At 39.5% G+C, this 23,215-nt stretch overlaps 1 protein-coding gene across 2 annotated transcripts; it reads right to left on the reverse strand.

The window, feature by feature from the left end:
* Window positions 1-608: 608 nt before the first annotated feature.
* LOC140230419 (uncharacterized) lies at window positions 609-20,370 on the reverse strand. 2 transcript variants are annotated; one of them, XM_072310571.1, is made up of 13 exons: window positions 20,238-20,370; window positions 16,011-16,132; window positions 14,752-14,954; window positions 12,868-12,936; window positions 11,920-12,057; window positions 11,123-11,204; window positions 9,454-9,564; window positions 8,815-8,913; window positions 8,286-8,474; window positions 7,675-7,763; window positions 4,063-4,141; window positions 3,451-3,481; window positions 609-2,487 (listed from the first exon to the last, which is right to left on the reverse strand). In XM_072310571.1, exons 1-13 carry the CDS (start codon window positions 20,271-20,273, stop codon window positions 2,461-2,463), a joined length of 1,275 nt encoding a protein of 424 aa, XP_072166672.1. In that variant the 5' UTR covers window positions 20,274-20,370; the 3' UTR covers window positions 609-2,460. The 2 variants fall into 2 exon arrangements, with proteins under 2 accessions (XP_072166672.1, XP_072166671.1); XM_072310570.1 differs by lacking the exon at window positions 20,238-20,370 and adding an exon at window positions 16,283-16,631.
* Window positions 20,371-23,215: the final 2,845 nt, after the last annotated feature.

Genomic DNA, 23,215 nt, shown 5'->3' on the forward strand with positions numbered 1-23,215 from the left:
AACAGGCTTCGGGCAATGTTTGGTTCTGCCAATAGTCCCTTTCTGTTCGAATTGATGACTGAATGTGACTCGGTCGAGAGGACCTTGGGAGAGTTACACTGAATTGACGGCCAGCGCATGCGCACACAATCATCTTATCCGTTCGTGGATTTGAAATTTGTTCGCATGTGATGTGTGCGTATGCGCTGGCCGTAGTAGTAGCTCTCCCAAGGTCCTCTCGACCAGGTCACATTCAGTCATCAATTCGAACAGAAAGGGACTATTGGTGGAACCAAACGTTGCCCGAAGCCTGTTTTCAAGACTTCAACTTAATTGGTAAGTCTTCAAATTGAAGAATTTTTGGATTTTAAGTTGATATTTACCCGCGATACTAAATCTGTCATGATCCTGAATGCTACAATGCGAAGCCCCATTACGCTATGCATATGGGGCTGCTGGTCGCTATGCGTATGGGGCTGCTGGTCGCAGTTAATTGCATGATTACTAAGAAATGAGAGCACTTTGGGGCGAGTAAGTCTCACAGTGTTAGTTATTTGAAAGGTACTTGAACCTGAAACACAGAAATTCAGGGAAACTTGAGGTACCAAAACTTTTTATTATCTTTAATCTGGGGCAGGTCCATAGCTACTGACTGTAATAAATGCTACACGAGGTAGACAGTATTCATCAAACTTCATTACATCATCCTGTGAGACATAATAATAAATTTGTGATTAACTCTTGTGTTCCACATTCACACAGTTGACTGTGTGACATGTAAAATGTAAGCATGCAAGACATGTTTCTCACAAATTTTGTATAATAGCAGTTAAACGCAACAACAATTACAAAGTCTTCATTATGCAATTTTTTTACCCATTCTCTTCCCAACCAATCAAAATCTTACACAAGGAGTTGTACGGTTTAGTGTTGCGCTACTACCTCACAGACCACCGAGTAGGACTGAACAGTACTGTCAATTTCTATTCGCACTAGTCACATTTTATCACTACACCTGTACTACAGTGGACTCTTATGAAGAACACCGATATAACAAATTCTGATTACTGTACGAGCTGAAATTTTCGCGGTGGTTTTATTTTCGCGAATTTCGCGAATCGCCTTTGAACTGCGAAAATAACAACACGCAAAAATAACAACGCGCAAATAGTTACGTTCAGTTAGACCGTCGCAACCGCGAAATTAACAATACGCGCAAATGTCCTCCAAGTAGCAATTCGCGAAAATATCTGTACGCGAAAATTTCAGCTCATACAGTATAACAAAACAATTTTCTCCTGCCCCATGTACAGTTGTCTTTGCATTGTATTGCCTCTTAAAAGCCACTGGAAAAAAGGTTTGATACAAGCGATTTATTGCATCCCAATTAGGGTATTTTTAATGAGAATTCACCTCCCATAAAGGCAAGTAACAAATCACTGAATTCCACTACGTGTGATGAAATTCAGAGAATGCCAGACACTAAAGAGCCAACATAATCATATCTCTCAGATCCATCAGATTACTTTTACAGGGTTTCCAGTAACAAATTCTAAAATTTAAATTCAGATAGGATGAAAAGGTTCTTTCTCACTAAGGCTTTAGATGATTTTTTTTTTTATTATTATTTGTACGGATCAAGACCACATCTAGTAACACTGCTGAAAGACGGGATTGTTCCCCATAGGTAGAAGGTGTTCCACATATGAATGCCTGTGACAGGTGATAAATGAAGATGTCTAAATAGACACTCTGTTTGTTCCATGGCAGAAGCCAACACACACATTGAGCAAACTCAAAAGAGAAGCACCATGTCACCTCCGGGAGTTGTACTCGATAAATAAGCATTATCAGGAGTCAGGATTCGGGTTAACAATTGTCGGCCAACATAGAGAAAATATTTCCAGCACCTCCTACAGATGGAAGTACAGCATTTTCTCTTCATTCATGGGATTTTGGTTGTCTTGTGTGCTAGAGAAAGCTTGCTTTGAAGTATATACCATTGCACTTTGTGCCATATGCAAGTTACAATCAGATTTCTTCCTAAAAAAGAAAGGAAGAAAACGGAGGACTCAATTTGTTTTCATACTAAAAAAGCCTCTATACACCAGCTGCCCAAATGAAATCACTTCACATCCGAAACTGTATGCTATACTCTCTTTAATTCCCGCCACAAATGCTTACAGGTACATGATTTTACACCAGAGATAATGATTTGTCTTCAATACACCTTAACCCATTGAGGACGGACAGATTTTGCTACAAGTACAACATGCATTTCCCAAAGACACCTGCCCGAGTATACTCGGGACACGTCCTCAACGGGTTAAACACCAACCATCGACGCCAGAACCTACTAGGGAGGTATGAGAGTTCATCGCTTCTCTAGTAGCTGCATATCCAGTGCCTACTGTCATCAGTATTCCCAGCCTAGCTTTCCAGTGGGTGGCAAGGGCTGACTGCAGCATGATTTCATGTCTTCTAGTGGCACTGGTCCTGTAGAAGACACTGTGAAAATAATGATGGAAAAACAATTAAGAGAGACACATTCAGATACATGTATCAGCTTGCTCAATGGCACACAAAAGCCCTAGTCCCACAAACATGATGATGATGATGATGATGATGATCCATAGCATTTGTATAGCACCATACATCTGTTTCAGAAACATTCAAAGGCGTAGATATCATAGATAGTTTAAATTGTGATGTCCAATCTGACTTTATTGCTGCTACTTTACAGTTAATTGCAAAACAATTGAAAATAAAAGGTCCTAATAAGTTGACAGATGTTGCAGACAAGAGTCAAATATAATTAATTTACCAACAAGCTACTAAAGGATGTGTTGCTAAGCTTTTCAATCCTAAATCTATAGTTCTACCAAAGAGGAAAATATGCCAACTGGATATTTCTTACAGAAGAATGCTTAAAAAATTGTTCTAGTCCATACTATAGGCTGGAAGGAGAGTGGGACCACTCTATTTCCTGATCACTTCAAAAGACAGGGGCGGATCCAGGAATTCTGTAAAGGGGAGGTGCCTTTACAAAATTAAAGGGGGCGCACGTGCCCCCAGTTTTTTCATTTAATTTCTTTTGTCTAAAAAAATAATAAAAGGGGGTCAGGGCCTGGTGTGCCCCTCTCTGGATCCGCCACTGCAAGAAGCGTGGCAAGTCCTGCATGTACAGCATCACGTAAGTGCAATAAAGTCAGTTTACAGAACTTTGCAAAATGCTGAGAAATGTCTATTTCCAATGACAAAATCTGATGACATGTCAACAGTATGCATCATTACACAATGGGATTATACAACCAAGACGGTACGGAAAGGACATAGAAAATGTATTTAACATTAACCAAACAAACACACTCCCATTGGCTTAAAGCCAGAGACATTGTAGTGACTGCCACTGGATGAATGTAAGTATTACACAAGCATAAAAATGCTGTAAGTGTGACAGAAACAGCATACCTTTTTCTTTCTTGGACAGTAACAGCAGGCCCTGAAGGAGGAAGGGAAAAAATATGGTTCCAAAATAATATCACTCACAGGCACTGACATTAAATATTCCAAACAATTGTAAATCAAAGTTGAAATTTGTGTGTTTGGTATTTTGCAGACAGCCACAGCCCTTAACTCGTTGAGGACGAGTCCGGAGTATACTCAGGCAGGTGTCTTTAGAAAATGCATGTTGTAGCAAAATCAGTCCATCCTCAACAGGTTAACAGCTTGGAGGCACATATCAGTACTATGGAAAACATTCACTGGTATGCACTATGACAGATTACACCAAATTCACTCTTGCTACAAGACTAGCAAACATGCAGAAAACTACTTTTAACATATATACCATTTTTTAGATTAAACATTAAATTTTACATATTTGGTATAAAACGTAAAGATTTCACACACTTTTATTTTTGCACTAGTTTCATGTCACTCGATATGTGTGAAAATTTCCACACAACAGAAAATTACCACTTTCACAGTAATTAATGGATCACCCAAAGAAATGTCTTCACATCACACAACCCAGTGTTTCTACTATGTCCTGTCCCGTCCCACTGCAAACGATTGTCTCACCATGTCGGCTGGTGTCCCATCACGTATGGTACAGTCTCATGGTCCTTGTGACAGTGCTCCTTGCAGGAGCGGCATATCCCTACAGAGAGAAGAGGATCGGCATGGATGTGTTAACCCTATCTCTACCAAACTCTCAAATCGTCATAAATACTTGCATAAAGACTTTCAGCGGGAATCATCGAGTTCCCATAGACAGTGGATTACACAAGATATTTATCTTCTGGAGAGTCCCATTAGAGTACAAAATGGAGGAAATCATAAAATGGAACAAAATCTCCTATATATTGATACAGAGGGGTGTGAACAGCACTGCAGAATTCTGAAGACTGAAAAGGCACATTTTTAGTGGAAAAACGGAATTTTCACCTTTCATACAATTAACATATGTGGTATACAATCTTGGGAAAACAGTAAATTTCCTCGGAAACCTGCAAGTATTTATGGCTTTAAAAAAAAACACATAATAGAGCAAAAAAGTTAACCCATTCTGTACGGGAACCTGGTGGCCTGCGTGTAAAGTCTATGGGCATTTCAGAATTCAGTATTGAATGGGTTAACAGTTGTCATCTCTGCATATACACCATATGCTATTTACTCTTAGAACTAAGAAATTAACTTTGATGCTACCAATGTTCCTGCAACCAAGACATTTGAAGTTGTCTCACTTAACCCTAACTTACCTGGGGGGGGGCCATAATGGCCCCCCCTCGACAAATTCCGCGACCATTCCGCTGCGCAAAATTTTTTGACCGCGCCGCTCACTGACTTTTTACTTTCAAGTCTCGCGCAACTTTTGAGACCAAATTTGTCGCGACCGGGCATACCGTTCCGAAGCCACGCCCCTTCAAAAAATGTTCGTCCACCCCAAAATTGCTCAAAAACGTGATTTTGTGTACAAAGTCAATACAAATTGTGTTTTTTCAATTAATTCATATAAAGATTCATATTTTTAATTTTAATGGCTGAAATAAATGTATTTTAGTATAGCTATGCTTCTAAAGATGTGTATGACAAATTCTGCTGAAAAAAACAACAAAAACAAAAGTTCGAAAAAACAAAGAAATACATTAAAAAATGATAAAACAATAGAAAACATAGGAAATTAATTTTGATACTGATTTTCTTTTTACGTACAAATGTTCGGAATGTCACTAGGAAAATTTAAAACAAAAATCAGCATTCCATAAGCTTTTATAAGCCAATTATAGACGAAAATGAGTTTTTTTGCATATATTTGCATAATTAATTAATTTAAAATAAAAACTGCAAATTTTTTGAAAATTGAACTTAACAGTCTTGTAGATTACATCCGGCTTTATGTTCATGCAAAATTTTGCGGCGATCGCGCGATCAACGGCCGAGATCTGAAGGGGGGGCCATAATGGCCCCCCCCCCCCAGGAATTCAAGCTTGCTAAATAGCCCAGGTAAGTTAGGGTTAATGGTGTTGACAGTAGACCTTCCTGAATTCACAAATGATCTAAAACTAGATATATCGCTACGGCGACTGATATGCCTCCGCCATAATGCATGGTTCTCCTAATAGGTCTATAGTACAATGTCTTGACAATGTGTGATGACAGTTTCACACAATTGGCAAAATATTAAAATGACAGGTTTGCCACAAATGTGCTGAATGTTCACTTTCCTAGAACTAGGTTCAATTGGATGAATGATTAAAATGTCAGAGTGCAGGTATTTGGGGAACTGATGATTTTTACTTGACTTTTGACCCTTTTGTAAGTTTATGCATTGAGTAATTTTCAAGGTATTGAGAAAAAGTATAATTTCAGTATCAAATGGGAAAATAGCATTATCTAAACCTGGCCTTTGACCTTGACCTCACAGTTCCAAAGAGAATCACTGTTAGGTTGAACATGCATAAATATGTAAGTTTCATGATGATACCTTGAGTTACTTTTGAGATATGGAGGAAAAAGTGCAATTCAGCACTTTCACTTGATGTTTGACCTTTTGACCTTTGACCTTTTGGCAAGAAACTTCCCACAGAATATATATTGGGTAATACGTGCACACATCAAGTTAAAACAAAAACAAAAACCTTCAGACATATTGCATTTTAAGGAAAGTAGTGATATTTTGAGGAGTTGACCTTGACCTTTGAACCCCCTGACCTTTGACCCATGACCCCAACTTCCCTAGATAATCACTGCCCATCGGTACAAGCATATATACTAAGTTCCATGAAGATACCTTGAACCATTTGCGAGATACGGAGAAAAACCTGTGACTTTTGACCCTAAAATCCACACATAGTATTATCCCCCAAGGATATACCCTCATACCAAGTTTGACGTAAAACCACCATACGGTTCTTGAGATATTGACAAAAACAAAACGGGACGGACAGACGTACAGCTGTACGGACGGACGGACGGACGGACGACCCGAAAACATAATGCCTCTGGCCACTTCGTTGCGGAGGCATAAAAATGCTTGCCTAACAGTACTCCATATCAAAATTGAAGCAAAGACAGAATTGTATCACCAATCCAGGGTAAAATAACCCAGGCCATAATAAAGATATCTGGGACCTGCTGCATGACAAACTCTTGTGGTCAGAAAAGCAGTATTGACCAGTGTGATAACCAACTTACCTGTAAAAGTTATGAACTATGTTAGTTGTGAGTTACAGCTGTACTTGATAATCAGCACATATAATTGCACACATTCTCCATCAATTAGCAAAGATAACCCAAAACAAACTATCAGCAAAATAGCCTTTGTATTCACCTAGTTCCTTTCATATCACAATGGTCTTTTCATGGGAATGGCACAATTCTTATATCTGATAGGGTTTTGCAATTTTTTCTTTGCAAAAGGTCTATAAAGCATAGGAAACCAAGGATTGGAACAACTGACTCAATAAATGACTTAACAATATGTAAGTCATGGTTGTACTACATCTAGAATTGTTGTATATCTTTGTACTTGTTGTAAATGTCATTGTTTTGTCATCTGTTAAGCTTGTATGTGCAGGGCCCCTAGGAGGAACAGTACCTGCCTACTGATGGGGCTACCCTGTTGAAATAAGACTGACTGACTAGACTGACTGACTGACTGACTGACTGACTGACTGACTGACTGACTGACTGACTGACTGACTGACTGAATGACTGACTGACTGACTGACTGACTGACTGACTGACTGACTGACTGAATGACTGACTGACTGACTGACTGACTGACTGACTGACTGAATGAATGAATGAATGACTGACTGACTGACTGACTGACTGACTGACTGACTGACTGACTGAATGACTGACTGACTGACTGACTGACTGACTGACTGACGACTGACTGACTTACTGACTGACTGACTGACTGACTGACGACTGACTGACTGACTGACTGACTGACTGACTGACTGACTGACTGACTGACTGACTGACTGAATGAATGAATGAATGAATGAATGAATGAATGACTGACTGACTGAGAGAGTGAGTGAATGAATGAATGAATGTCATTGTTTTGTCATCTGTTAAGCTTGTATGTGCAGGGCCCCCCAGGAGGAACAGTACCTGCCTTCTGATGGGGCTACCCTGTTGAAATAAGACTAAATAAACAAATAAACATCTTTTACTTACAGTTGAATTTGCACTCTTTGCAGGAGAAGTAGTCCGTCTTCTCTTCACCCTCCTCAAAGAGAAATGCAAAACATGGCTTCGGAAGCTCACTGGAAAACGGAAATCATATCAGACAGTTTAACTGCTGGTGTGGGAGTTATGGTAAAAGCTGAGAAAGACGCCTAGAAGATACTAATAACTCCGACATCAGGTGGCCATTTCAAACAATACACTGTGGTCAAGCAGGATAATGTTTATATACTCACACTCCCTCAAACAAGTATACTACAGTATAGATAGTAGATTGTTATGCTTTTATGTCAATTTAACACTCATTCATCTAAATTATTTAGGTCAGTGCAGTTAAGCTCTTGCAACATAGTAAAATACAAAAATATAGTTTGTGAAGTCAACAATGATTTATTATCATCACCATTACAACCCATACCGCAGAGAATTGGACCCTCATTTCAGCGTCTCCACTGTACAACAATTTTGATTCGTACAATGTAGACGCATCTTTTTAAGGTTGAATTACATGAGATGAAATGATTAATGAATCCATGAAATCTCATTACAGTTTATCATATCAGGCATTCCTCCCCCCTGAGAATTCAACGTTTCTGCAGTACCTGCGCAGCTTGACTTCCCCAAAGATGACGATGTGGCTGCCAGGCTGGATGCTGTACTCTAAGACAGGGATACTATCTTTGGACAAGAGGCAGACAAGGTCGGAGGGGTCACTGGAGTATGGGTTCGGTCTGCTCAGCAGCGTGGCCACCAGTGCTTCGTCCACCATGATGTGACCCCTTGCATATGGTCTGGGGAACAATGGGGGGGGGGGAAGAAAAACCAAGCAACTGTTTCTTAAAAATTCACACAGACAGCTGCAAGACACTCATACGCGTATACATCATTCCAGCACTGTACTTGCATTTGTGACCTTTAATGATATGAACCAAACAAGACTCGTTTGTGGTTTTATTTATTTTAGAACATGAACAGGGAAACCATCTCACATTCAATTTCCTCTGGTTACAATATAATTAAAACTGTATATGACTGCTAAGTACCATTCAGAGTTCTGAATTTCATTCAGAAATAAAAACTCAACATTCCAGCCATACACAGTACTGCACAGCTTGGCTCCTTGTATCTTACCTGATGAGGAGGTAGTGGACGTTTTCATCCTTGTACACGGCCACTCGGTCTTGCTTCTCTCTGACCTTCATGAACAAGTCCTGTTTGATGGATGACAGACTGACACACACACAGAAACACACACAAGGAGAGAGGGTAAAAAAAATCATCAGAAATGATTAAAGGAACTATGCAATGCAAATGCATATCAATTTGTATCTATTTATAATACCCTGATCATCACTTATGTGGCCAAAAGAATGATCTAAATACGTGCCATACATTATATAATTTGGCTCCTATTTTTCTGCAGATTACTTGGATATGCCAACAAAAGACCTTTCCAGCCAAGATTCTGTCAATGACTATCATCTGTCAATCACTGCTAAAGTAATATGATAAATAACAAAAGTCATAAGCATGCACCTTTCTCTTTTGTTATTATGTGACATAGAAATATGTAAGTTATGCTCAATCTGGGGAAAGGTTCATTCTGATATTAATTTAAGAACTTTACCAAACACTGAAGTTGAGAACTGCTGGACTAGACTTAAATCAGACACTTAAATGAAAAAAAAAAGTATGTATTCAGTCATTATGAACTATGTTGTAATACAGACTGCCGTAATAAGATGTATCTGGAGGCTATGATCATCTCACCTAGCATGTGGCTGGATGACCATGTCGCCAACGGTCAGGCTTTTGCCGTACAGGCGGAAGAAGATGGTGACGGGCAGTGTGCCAAGGGTTGGTAGATGGTCAGTGAGGTACCTACATTGTAAGGGGGCAGAGAGGGAGAAAGAAAGGGAAGTGACAAGGCACAATGACACAGACATACATGTACTAACACATCCAAACATTCTGCTAAGTTTAGACTCCTTCCCTGCCTCACATACATCAGTCTTTATACTGTGTGTTTTACTTTTTTCTGTACACTGTATAGGTAAACACACTCACAATGCAAAAACCTATAAGATACATTGTAGTCTTGTTGAAGTATGCCTAAGTATGAAGAGAACAGTCTCTACATACACTCACACACATACACTCACATATTTTTTATTCAATTCCATTGAAATAATACAAAGACAGTAATTTAGATTGGTATCAATAAAATACATGGCCAATTCATAGCTGATGCACAATTTAGGAAGACACACTCAATTTCAAATCCATGTTCTGACCATGGTTAGCCTATGTGTCTGTCAATAATAGCCACACAACAGGCAAACAGCCTCATCAGTGGTCAATATGTGGAGGCACTTTACCATATATACACAAAATGATACAGAGAGAGGGATATGTTGCACTATTTTCCAGACACACAACTCTGATTGCTTGGTCAACTAGAGAAGCACTCTGAGAGCGCAGACCTCTGCCAAGTATGCAGTTCATTTCCACCACTGATCTTGTTCTTCCAAAATTAATATATCAGTGATTTCCACCCATACGTACTTATGGCATTGTGTGCTGAAAGTTGCCTGATTTCCCGATATAGAAGCCTTTGTTACGTCATAAACCCTCAGCTGTACGGTGTGCCTCGCCCTAGCAGAAACTAGAGCATGCACTTTAGTGCGCACATGCAAACCTCAAATACGCGCAGCCTGAACTCCCAAGTTCATTGACCCTACCTGCCAAAATGTCAAAAATCCTTCATAAATTCCCCCTAACTTCTCAGATCACTACCAAAAGTTAATCGTTTGTTACTTGTGTCATTCTCAACCTTTCCTGTAAGTTTCATCCAAATCCGTTAACTACTTATTTGAGTTATTTTGCACACGGACAAACTAACTAACAAAGAACAAACCAACGGTAACGAAAACAACCTCCTCCCTTGGCGGAGGGAAAAACTATCAAACTTAAGGTTAACAACTGACTCAGACAAAAATAAGGAACAATGAGAGGGGTCCTGTTTCATAAAACTTGTTATCAGTGGCAAGTTGTCTTAGTTGCTATAAACTACTGAAATCCTTGAATATGACTGGTTGAGAGCAAATTTTATGAAACGGGACCCACAAGCCTGTTTCATAAAGAGTTGCAATTGATCATAGGCTCGATTTATTGAGCATAACTCGGGAAATTGAGCGTAAGATCAATATTGAGCATAAGTCCTGTTTCATAAAGACACCTGCGCTTGATTTAAAGAAAAATCAAGCGTAACTTACAGAAGATTGAGCGTCACTTGCAATCGATCACAAAGTTGTTTATGAAACGCAATTTGCGATTGATTGCAACTTATGCTCAATCTTATGAAGCAGGCCCCAGTCATGCTCATCATCATAGAATCAAAAGAAAAATGAATGACTTGTTGTGAATAAGCTGTTCTTACTTGTCGTATGTCTTCGCCAAAAGTTTGATGCACCTCTCGAACTCTTCTTTCAACTCTTGCCTCTTCACTAGCCATGAGTTTTCTGTTCGAGCCACAGAAAATACAGCAAAACAAAAACATGTCAAAAGATGTTTAGGGCTCCTATGAGGGCAGACAGAAAAATTCCATGACAAGATCTCATTTACCACAGGGCGCTTTCATTCTTATGGAATTAAAAAAAAAAAAAAAAAAAATAAGCATAAGGTATGATATGATATGACAATGGCTAATGAAATCTCATCTGTACAGCCGTTGCCTTTGACTGAATGATGTGGATTAAGTTTACAATAAAAATTTTCATGCAGTTTGATAGGTGAACTTTGTTCATATTGCCCTTCCACGTATTTTTTTTTGTGTGTGTGCTCAACACACTGTTCCCTTCGCCTCCCATCAAATCCAATTTCAATGTGTGTAGAGCACAGTACAACAATGAAGTCTGTACACATTAATGTACTTCCCATTTAATTTTCAACATTTCAAAAACAAGCAATCACCAAACAATATCCATAGGACTTACCTTATCTATGACCTAAGCCCCACGACCAAAAATATGTCTCAATGTTTTAACAATCTTCTTCTTTTTTTTTTGTCTTCAAGGCAAACAACTATTTAGAAAGACACTGCCACAAGAATTGACACTATGGGTGACATCTGCTATGGTGATTAACCTGTTAAAGATGAGCAGATTTTGCTGGAGCACACATTTCCTTTATGTCCTTGGGACTAGTCTTCAATGAATTACGATGGGCGTATCTTACTTTCAGCGATGGCCGCCTCGTCCGTCGCACTTTCTAGTTGTCTGATCTCCATCTGTGCGTTCTCGAGTTGCCGCTCAAACTGGCGCTTAAGCTTACGGTAGTACCTCTCATGCTCGACAATGCCTATGCGTATGTGTTCTGGAAGAAGGAACAGAGTAGACGGGGTATTTAGTGAATTCTAAACAGCTGAGCATTTCTCAAAATTTGTGATTGCAGTACAAGCAGGTATGCATCTTTCAACAAAAGTAAGTACTGGAAAATTGATGAAAATTTCTGTACTTACAGGAAACAAAACTAAGTCACTTGTAAAATAAAAGGGCATTATTTAATGCATGCATTAATGTTAAAAAATCACATCACAAGTAAGCATTTATGTTCAACACTGTAGAAACTCACTATGTCATACCAAAGATGTGTGTTTCATTTAAAATTGTTCTGGATTTTTCTCAGGTACAGCATGCATGCACGCTATAATGTTGAAACAAATCACTATGTGTGTTCAGTTCAAAATCTTCAAAAGAGACCACTAGTGTCACCTGTAGATACTCTATTGGTGAGCAAATCTGATTAATAACAATAACTTGCACACAGCAAAGATCAAAGCAAAATAGGGGAAAAATATATAGTCAAGATTGCTCTCTTTCCTACAAAATTTGACAACATTTATAATTTGACTGCCATCAAAAAAAAAATTCAACATACATTCAGCAAATGTGTTGATTGCCCCCCCCCCCCCCCCCTTGCTACTTTGGAATATCACTCTTTCCAATAAAAAAATTCTCCAGAACTGAATTGCTCTGTGCAAAGATGGGAGAAGTGCCCATAATTCAGATTCTCTGTGAATGGGTAATTTGAACTAACATTGTCAAACATGTAAACAAAGACAGTGTGAACATTGTCAAACATATTAACAGAGAAAGCCATCAATAAGAAGGAATAAATACTCACTTTGTAAGATCTCTTCAACCGGAGACAGCTGTGTTTCACTCTTCTTAGGAATGTCATCATCCATGTCTTCTGTGTGTGATACAAAAAGAAAGAAAAACAAACAAACAGAAAGCTGTTTCATAAAAACAAATAAATCAAAAGAAGTCCCAAACAGTACTTTAGAAGCCATAATAAACAGTACCAATAGTGGATATATGGTGGCATAAACTGTGCATTTTCCATTTGTACTACTATTCATTCAAGCATATGGAACAATGTGTCTGGTTGATAGCATTTGCTGATTATTGCTAGTCACCTGGGGTGAGCCACTAAGAGTAGGAGTCAGCAACTTTCGTCCGTTTTCTTGTGTGGGTAGGTACATTGTAGACCACTCTTTGTAATGAATGAATGAAGTGGGATCCTGTACATGCATGAGTCCTGGCTAACTCGCACACAGGATCTCCATGTAATGTCCTACCCTATGGACAGTGTTCTGCCTGTTACTATAGGGTACGGAATACCTACACATAACATTGCTCAGTGAGACTCGGGAATTCAACCCGGGTCTTTTGAATGTGGAGGCAGATGCATTACTGACTGAGCTAAATCACTACCCTATTTGTACCACTAATAGCATGGTAGACTCTGGTATGTTCATAGTGCAGCGATTTTTGTCTTTCTTGAACTTGCTCAAACCTGGCATCTACTGGGGCATAGGCAAGACATAGAATACACATTTAGAAAAGACATGACTGCTAATAACAGATATATGAAAAAAATGATTCCAAAGTTGGTGCAGAATTTTCAATTCTGTATTTTTTCCTCATATTGTCTGCCCTGATATCTAAACAGTTGTTAGAAAGTCATCCTGATTGTCCTAGTCCATGATTTTAGCATTCCTGGTGTGATCCCAGATGTGTCCACTCTTTCCAGCTACAATCAGCATTTTGCCCAACAATTGTGGCCTGAATGACTGATTCCTTGAAAACTTCCAGGTATGTCTGTAGTCGATATGCAGCGATTCGTAGCAATGTCCCATGAAAGAATGATTTTAAACACTTTTTCTGTGCCTCACACACAAGAATGCCAAAATGACATTATTTGCTTCCGCAATCTTTCCCAATCTTGTCAGTGCAATAGTGGATGCCAGGCCCTAGGAAGAATCTGATATCATCAGCATAGCAGCAATAGCAAATTTGCATGATTTGCATGATTATAAATGAGTGTTACACCACGATACGCCAGTTCTGAACGATTACACATATCAGTACACAGGAAAGAACTATACGTATGGACGAGATGGCAAAGACTTTCCTTTGTCTCTTCAAGTCACTGGCGGCCGGGCGTTGTGGCGTGCCCCTGCAATCCAGCTACTTTGGAGGCAAGGGCGGGGATATGGCTCAGTCGGTATTTCGTCTACCTTCACATCCAAGAGCACCGGGTTCGAGTCCTGACTCTAGCTGAGAAATGTTGTGTGTAAGCATTCCATCCCCTCTAGTGAGAGGCAAAACACTCTGTCCCTCGGATAGGACATAAAATGGAGGTCCCGTGTGTGTGTTATTAAATAGCCACGACACATGCACGTAGAAGATCTCACTTCATTCATTCGTCGCAAAGAGCAGGGTGCCAACCCGGTGAAGTGGTCCCCCTATCCACCCACACCAGAAAACGGACGAATGATGCCAACCCCTCGTGGTTCGCCCCAAGTGACTAGCAATGATCAGCAAACGGTATCAACCTGGCACACCGTGCCATACGCTTGAATGAATGAACGTCACTTAGCTTGGCAAGCAGCATCAAAAATATAATAGCATGGGAAGAAATGGACACTTTGCAGTGACAGTTGGTGCATGCTTTTTGTTCTACCACTTCTCCTATCTTGATGCGGCAATTTTCACCCCTTACCACTCTGAACAAATGACGCCGGAGCACCTGCTGACGTCCCCTCCCCATCAGAGCTAGGGTTGCACTTCTCAATGAGACTGGTGAAATACGCCTCCTCCGCCCGATCTCGCTCCTTCGTGATCACGCTGACTAACCCATCGAATCCTGTGTCTCGGACCAGACTGCTGATCTTGACCACTGCATTACAGCATGGGCATCGGTGCCTAAATTTGAAGAGTAAACATTGAAATGGAATTGTTTTTTTTATTCATTTTTCAAATTGTACTCTTCCATATTCACGACAAAAACAACACAAAATAAATATATCCAATAAACACTAAGACATACTGTAGCATAATATTAATGTAATATCAACAACAATATCATTTATAAGCAAAAAATAACATTTCCTTAGTTTGTAAATAATAAGAGACAATGAGACAAAGTGGAACAAAAAACATAACAAAAAGCAATGCTTGTTGAGAATAAGATCCTCAGAGAATATTTGTACTGCAGTAATAGAGGACAGAGAAAGCACAAGTATTACTCAGATGATTACTCTTATGTTTCAGATTTTGAATGTTTATGTATGTAGTAATTTTCCACAGTGCACCACCACCATATCAAATAAACTGCAACCTCCTAGTGCCCTTTCTTTTAAATGATAAATGAACCTCTTCCATCACACACTGGTCTGTGTACACTACCTTGTCGCATATGAACTATTTTTTTATTCTCTTCCGTGGGGGGGGGGGGGGATGTTTATTTGTGGAATATCTTATGATGTACATCTTTCTTTTGGGCAAATAAAAGTTGGTAATGTAAAGTCATGATTTCATTCAACATACATGGCAAAATACATGGTATTGCAATCAAATCAACTACTGTATAATGCCAAATATTTCGCGAGGTTTTTATTTTTCGCGAATTTCGTGAGTCAGGTGCTATTCGCGAAATTAAAGACACATGAAAATATTGACTCTGCCCAAAATGTGTACGTGACGTGCGCGTGTACACTTCTCCGTTCAGTACAGAACTCCAAGATCGTGAATTTAACCACTCGCGAAATCGTTGGGAATTCCCGATTCGTGAAAATTTAGACTCGCAAAATATATGGCATTTACAGTAACTGATTTGTACTTCAAGCTTGACAAAACAGAATGTAGAGTGCAACCTGCTAAGTTTGTGCTTGCTGACTGAGTGTTAACCCTTCATGACGGATCTCTCTTCCATGAGTGTGTTATTTAAAAGAAAGGTCTGCAACTAGAGCTGTGTCTCACCTTCTGTCAATCCACTCTAGGATGCAGCCCTCACAGTAACGGTGACCACATGGCGTCATCACTGTCATGTGGTAGAGACACATGCACACCGGGCAGGTGAAGAAATCCTTCAAAGGGTCCAGCTGTGGGGGGTGGGGCAAGAGAGATATAATAATAATAATAATAATAATAATAATAATAATAATAATGATAATGATAATGATAATGATAATGATAATGATAATGATAATGATAATGATAATGATAATGATAATGATAAATGTCTTATTTACCCAGGGAAGCCTCTTCAGTGTTGCCACTGTTCTACCAGCGGGCCCTGCCATTATCATACCCCAGCATTGCCAGGAACCCATTTATACACCTGTGTCGAGAGGGACACAATGGGTACCAGTAAAACATCTTTTCCAAGAGCACTAGGAGGGAATCGAACTCGGGTCCTCGCTGATCAGGAGTCGGGAGTCTTATCCACTATAATGCTACAGCACCCCCACATTTTATAACAGATAGAGAGATAGATAGGCAATATTATACAGAGAGAAAGAGAAAAGAGAAAGAGCAAGGGGTCATTGGTATGGAGCGGAAGAAAATGAAGGAGAAACGTGCCAGTCAGAGACAACATTTTCATTTGGCAAATCATGCAGCAATGTGTGTGAGAACAAGATTGGCCAGCTGTTGGCATGGCACTAGAGTCTAAAACTCTACACTGCAATGTACTTTTTCTGACCTCAATTATATGGCCGTTGATTACTGGATCTCTCTGTTACCTAGCATTATCCATACGTCCATCAGCTGAATTTTTTTTTTTTTTTTATGTTTTCTTTCATGTATATTTTCAGTGCCAAATCTCACTAAAAACAAACACACGTTCAACCCTACCATGAAGTGAAATGGACCCACCGAACGTTACTTAGACGGTTCGCAGTTCTGCATGTAGGCCTACATGCACATCGACATGCAGATGCACTCCCCCAACATACCTAACTAGAATCTAGTAGTAAATTAAATGGTTTGTTAGCTTGGGGTAATAGAGTTTACTCAATAGGAGGTAGGCCAATCAAACTGGAGTGGAGAGGTTGAATAAGTTTGAACATCCTAACTAGTAATCGCGTACACTACTACACTAGTTAGGTAGTACAACATTGTACCACCAAGCGTTGTGGGACCGGACTTAAAATTTTCTTCCACAAACACAATAAAATCCCATGAAATAAGCATAAAATACAATGGCTTTTGAATAAATATTTTATACCAATTTTTGAGGTAACTTCTCTAGACCAGAATTCGGCGATTTGTTTCATGATTTGTCAAACCAGAAGAAGCGCGCAATATTCTATCACACGCGCGATGTGAAACTTGTGCGCGTGTTTAAGTCAGAAACAACAAACTTCAGTGTTAATCCATTCCCACAGACAATGCACGGAGGCTGGCTGCAACGTTCAAAATATATTTGCAAGGGTTTCAGTTAAGTTCTATAATTACGACAAAAATTGATTTTGTTCGCTTGTACCTTGTACCTTGTAGAAATAGACCTCCGCAACACTTCCTCTAGGGAATATAACTGGAGGTTGATGAGAGCTGGACGGTGGTTATTAATTTGATCTATTTATTGAGTTAAAACAGTCGGCGGTTTTAATGTGATTTTTGAAGTTTTGGTTTGATGTGGAGTCAACGGCAGTCTGGGGTAGCCTGTTCCAGGCGGAGATTACTTCCGGGAAGAACGACTGTTGGTGTGGCTTGGATGTGTAATGGTTTATCTGGAACTGCTTTGTATGCGAGCGTCTTGATCTGCCAATTTTAGGTCTTGTGTAGTTCTCCAGATAGTAGATGTCTATTTCCCCCTAAACATCTTGTGGAATGTGATGAGTTGGTGGTCCTGGTGTCTTTGTTCCAAAGTTTCCCACTTAAGATCTTTTAACATGTCGCTGACACTAGCATGCTTTCTACAATCACCTTGAACAAATCTAGCAGCCCGTCGTTGAACTCGCTGGAGAATGTCCCCATTTATTTGGGTTCCCGGGTTCCAGGCCGATGTAGCAATTCGAGGTGAGGTCGGATGACGGTTTTATACAGATTTTCTTTAACTGTCTTGACTCTTGGAACAATGCGAGAAATTTCTCTGAATGAAATTCAGCATTTTTGTAGCCTTTGCGGCTGCATGTTGGGTTTGTTTATCCCATTTTAGGTTGTTTTGCAGGATAATTCCCAAATAGTTATCTTCCTTGATTTCTTCAAGTTTTTCGCCAAGCATTGAGTGATCACCACTCCCTTTGACCCTGGTTGCCTCTTTCTAGATATTCTAAGGACTTTTAACACTTTGATACATTGAACTTCATGCCCCATGTTTTGGACCAATTTGCAAGACTATCCAAATCATTCTGGAAAGAAGTTTCATCCTCTGAGGATATGATGGGTTTATAAATGATGCAATCGTCAGCAAACAGTCTGATGGTAGCCTAGCTACACGCAGCCGCTGTCGCTTCTGCACCTCTATTCCTTCGCAGACGTTGTCATTTTTCAGTGTGGTTGTGCGACTCCTTCATGAATATCTTTATTAATCGTGGAAAACTAAAATACAAGGAATAATCGTAATCTATGATAATCATTCAATAATCGGTATGCGATTTTTTGTTTAATTACGCCAAAAACTCACCGAAATCTGTGGCTGAAATCAGGTTTGTAAACGTCCTTATTGCTTCACTCCTCATCTGTGTGTTATTTGAATGGCATTCACTCTCGTATACTACAACGTACAACGTAGGTAGTCGGAGAGCTAGAGGGCGCCTCTCCGACTACCTACATGTACGTTGTACGTTGTAATATACGAGAGTGAATGCCATTCAAATAACACGCAGATGAGGAGTGAAGCAATAAGGACGTTTACAGACCTGATTGCAGCCACAGATTTCGGTGAGTTTTTGACGTAATTAAACAAAAAATCACATGTGACATAACGATTATTGAATGATTATCATAGATTACGATAATTCCTTGTATTGTAGTTTTCCACGATTAATAAAGATATTCATGAAGGAGTCGCAAAACCACACTGAAAAATGACAACGTCTGCGAAGGAATAGAGGTGCAGCCGCTGTTCACGACAGCGGCTGCGTGTAGCTAATGGTAGCCTTGACGCATTCAGTGATGTTGTTGATGAAAACAATAAATAGGTGTGGACCCAATACACTTCCCTGGGGTACTCCGCTGAGTACTGGCATCCAGACCATGGTGATGTTTTTCCATTTACGACCACTCTTTGGAACCGGTGGGTAAGAAAAGCTTTGCTTTGGAAGAACTGTTAAGTATCATTTTCAGAACCTCTAACGATACAACTTACACAATCCCCCATCATACTATTACTAACGTGGTCTAGGTCCTATGGCCTATTATCGTGATTATATAATAGTAAGGGTACTAGGTCTCGCGCAGGGACTTAAAGATCGCGCATAGCGTAACTGCGTATAGCAAGCAATATTACGCGTAGGACTAAGCGCAAAATTTGCCGATACGCCCATGGAATAAAAATACCTGACAACCGCTAAACATGAGAAGAAAGCAGGTAAGAAATTTTGATTTCAAACAAATTTTGCACCAAATTTCCAATTTTTTGGAACAAATTTTTCACTAAATTTCCAATTTTTTACCTTATAATTTACCTAAATAAAAGTTACCTTAGCTTAAAATCTTTTTTTAAGGATGTTGTAGCCTAGACGTGTCGTCTCGCTTGTCTCGTTCGTATGATCGTAGCCGATAGAATTCGTAATTTGTTCGATCGATCGTTGATAATATTCTACGAAAGCCGAAGCACGCTACAGCCGCAGAGAGGGGCAGACACTTTCACGCATGAAACTACATAGGGCAGCTGCGCGATCTTTACATACCCCGAGAAGGTGAACGCATAAAAAAAAGTCCGACATACAAACGGCGACAGCGCACTACTCCGTCATCGTATCATCAGGAGATTCTGGGAGGTGATTTTTCTGCATTTTCGTGATATTCATTGAGAAATTCAGGTACGATTATGGAATAACTTCTATTATAAGAGCATTTCAAATTTTCGTGCGCGATATCTAGACCCCTCAACCATAACTGTTGTTAATGTTAGTGATACTGTGTGCACACATTTGTACAAGTCATATTATAACTGCGACCAGCAGCCCCAACGTACAACGTACAGTGTTGACCCGCCGCAGGCGGGTCTCCGGGGCTAGTCATATTATAGATACTTACAGGAACCGTAAGATTCAGATCATCGTGGCAATCCATCGTCTTTGCCTTTTTATTGCCGGATTTCAAGATGTTCGGACAACTTTGGGCAACTTTGTTTGGGTACGACACTAGATTCCGATCCGTCAGCACCGGCTCAGCTCAGTCCCACGGCCAACTCACAGATACACGCACACACAGTAAACGTTTCCCTCTACGCACGGTTGATGGGCGAGGAACCAAGCAATGTTTTGGGTCACTGCATTACGTAATGTCTCGAAAGTTAGCAGTTTCTCTTTCAACCTATACTGGTACAGTAGTTGCTGTTCGGTCGGAAGAATAAAAAATCAAGATAATCATAATGAAAACGCAATGGAACATAAACTGTAATTATCATGCAAACTGCAACAAAACATCTATATAGAACGTAAGCCAGACAATGTGCCAGTTTTCCTTGCAAAGTAGGTGTACCAAGTGAAGTGAATTTTATTGACTCTTTCGACCCCCTCTCGGGGTATGAGAGTAGGAGACTTACAAACAAAGAATATTGGAAAACCAGTGAATACAATACTTGTAGATTACACATAACAACACAAACATGGTCGGCGGAGCCGTGGGGGCTGCGGGGGCTCGGGCCCCACACTTTTTGTGCACATTACAAAGGAATACATAAGGTGTCATCACTTTGGGCCCCGGAAGTACGGTAAGTAACAGGGGCGGCGCAGCCGTGGGGGCCGTGGGGGCTCGGGCCCCCACACTTTTTGTGCATCATACAAAGGAATACATAAGGTGTCATCACTTTGGGCCCCCACACTTTTTTAAACCTGGGAGTACGTAAGCGGCACTAAAATGGGAGGGGAGAAAATGAGCTGAGAACCTTTTTTTTTTGGCTTGTTAGCTCATGAATGTTAGCTCATGCTGTTACACGAATTGATCTGGAAATAAATGTTCTATTGAATTGAATTGAATTGAAACCCGGAAGTGGGCCCCACACTTTTGAAAACACTGCGCCGGCCCTGAGTAAGAGATCTTGAAGTGTGAGCGCAGTAAGTTATGTTTTTGCACTGAAGACCTTTTTTTGTGTGTGTGTTTTCGTTTGTTTTTGTTTTGTTTTTTGCTTGTCAGCTGGAGAAACCCGGAAATGGAAGAGGAGAGATGAGCTGAGGACTTTTTTTTTTTTTTTTTTTTTTTTTTTTGCTTGTTAGCTCATGAAACCGGAAGTGGGCCCCCACACTTTTGAAAACGCTCCGCCGGCCCTGACAAAAAATATACAAGATAATATAGTGTATATGAGAATACAGATATGAGTAAAATGAAAAGATACACAGACAATCTACATGTAAATAATAGAATATTGCAAATTTAACAAAGAAGGTTGCTTCACTAACCTACCGCTACGTGTCCGTGTAGGACCAACTCTTTTTGTACTATCTATGGTGCTTATTATCTTTTTCAGTGTTTTTAGAAAACTGGGACATGATAAGACGAATAAATCTTGCTAAGTTTTTCAACTGAGAGGTACTTTTGGTATCAAAAAGCTCTGTCATGTGCAAAGCACTTGGAAACCTAATTTTGGTTAACTTTTGGGGCAGATACAACTTGAGACGTCTCTCCCTTTGGAAATAAGGGCAATCAAAAATATAATGAAACTTAATTATCTCCTATGTGAGACGACAAGTGTGCACTGCATACAATGTCACGTGTTCGCATTAAATCGACCATTGTTTACAGGCAATCTCATATGCGATACACCGACACTTACATAAACTATAAAAGCATCAGATTTATTTAGGTTGATGAAATGATTTTCAAAAACATGGTTGCTTTTTAATATTCTAAAATTTGTGCAAATACGGTTTGACCTTACTGCGCTCCCCATTTCTAACCAAAAAAAAAAAAAAAATATATATATATATATATATATATATATATCACTGAGTCTTAGTTTTAGCAAGTTCACGTTTAAACACAATCTAAAATTTTCATTTTGGCCTAACCAAACATTTTACAGACCAGCTTGTTTAAGTGCGTCTTCAATTAATCTTAACCATGAGGAGTTAAAGTCCAATTTTTCAGCTTTATGAATGGCGGATATGAATTTCAATAGAATATATGAATCTTTACCTCTCAATATTCTTAGCAGGAAATTGATAATTCTATTGACACTTCACATGGTTTAAAATCAATCCTCCACCAGTTTCTCCATAAGGTGTCAACAGCCCTCCTCTTCCTCCTCCTCATCCTCCTGCTCCTTCTTCTTCTTCTTGTGATCATAGATTTTCTTCTTCTTTCTTCGTCTTCGTCTTCTTTCTGTCTTTCTCTCTTCTTTTTCTTTTTCTTCCTCTTCTTCTTCTTCTTCTTCTTCTTCTACTTCTTCTTCTTCTTCTTCTTCTTCTTCTTCTTCTTCTTCTTCTTCTTCTTTTTCTCTTCAGTTTATTTTGCCGCCTCCTTCAGTCCCAAAGATTAATCATCTGACAGGTAAAACAAGAACAACAACAACAAATAAAAAACAAACAAAATGACTTGACATTTTCTGATGCAACTTCCGGGGTAAAAACAAAAAGTAGGGGGGGGGGGGGAGCGGTGGCAAGTGGTAAGGCCCTATAATGTAGGCCTAGTTCCTATGTGATGGACACACAAAAAAAGTGACAGCTATATACAGTCAGCAAATCCCAATATAATATCATAAGGGTTTACAACTCAGAGTAAAACCATATTCCAAACATTACAAATTAGCTGGAGCTGTGGTTAGAGTGAGAGAGAAACCAAAGGGTGCACACTTCTTTAACAAAAAGCAATAAATATTCACCATTATATAGATCAGTCTGATTATACATGTATCTCCAAGGCATGCACACATCACATTGCAAATAGAGATTTCTCAAACTAAATTGCAAAATCCTGAAAACTATGGTCCAATCTATAAACCTTTTCCACAAAACCGGCAAATAGATAATTAATTCGTTTCAATTTTGTTTGTCTTGTTGACTTGCATTTTTTTT

This window comes from Diadema setosum, chromosome 7 (assembly GCF_964275005.1).
Source record: "Diadema setosum chromosome 7, eeDiaSeto1, whole genome shotgun sequence".
Lineage (NCBI taxonomy): Eukaryota > Metazoa > Echinodermata > Echinoidea > Diadematoida > Diadematidae > Diadema > Diadema setosum.

Coding starts and splice junctions, on each gene's coding strand:
- LOC140230419 (XM_072310570.1), bottom strand. CDS start 16,363: ATGGGTTCCTGGCAATGCTGGGGTATGATAATGGCAGGGCCCGCTGGT. Junction 16,133..16,282: donor CACTGAAGAGGCTTCCCTGG/GTAAATAAGACA, acceptor CACCCCCCACAG/CTGGACCCTTTGAAGGATTT. Junction 14,955..16,010: donor CTAGAGTGGATTGACAGAAG/GTGAGACACAGC, acceptor CTTCAAATTTAG/GCACCGATGCCCATGCTGTA.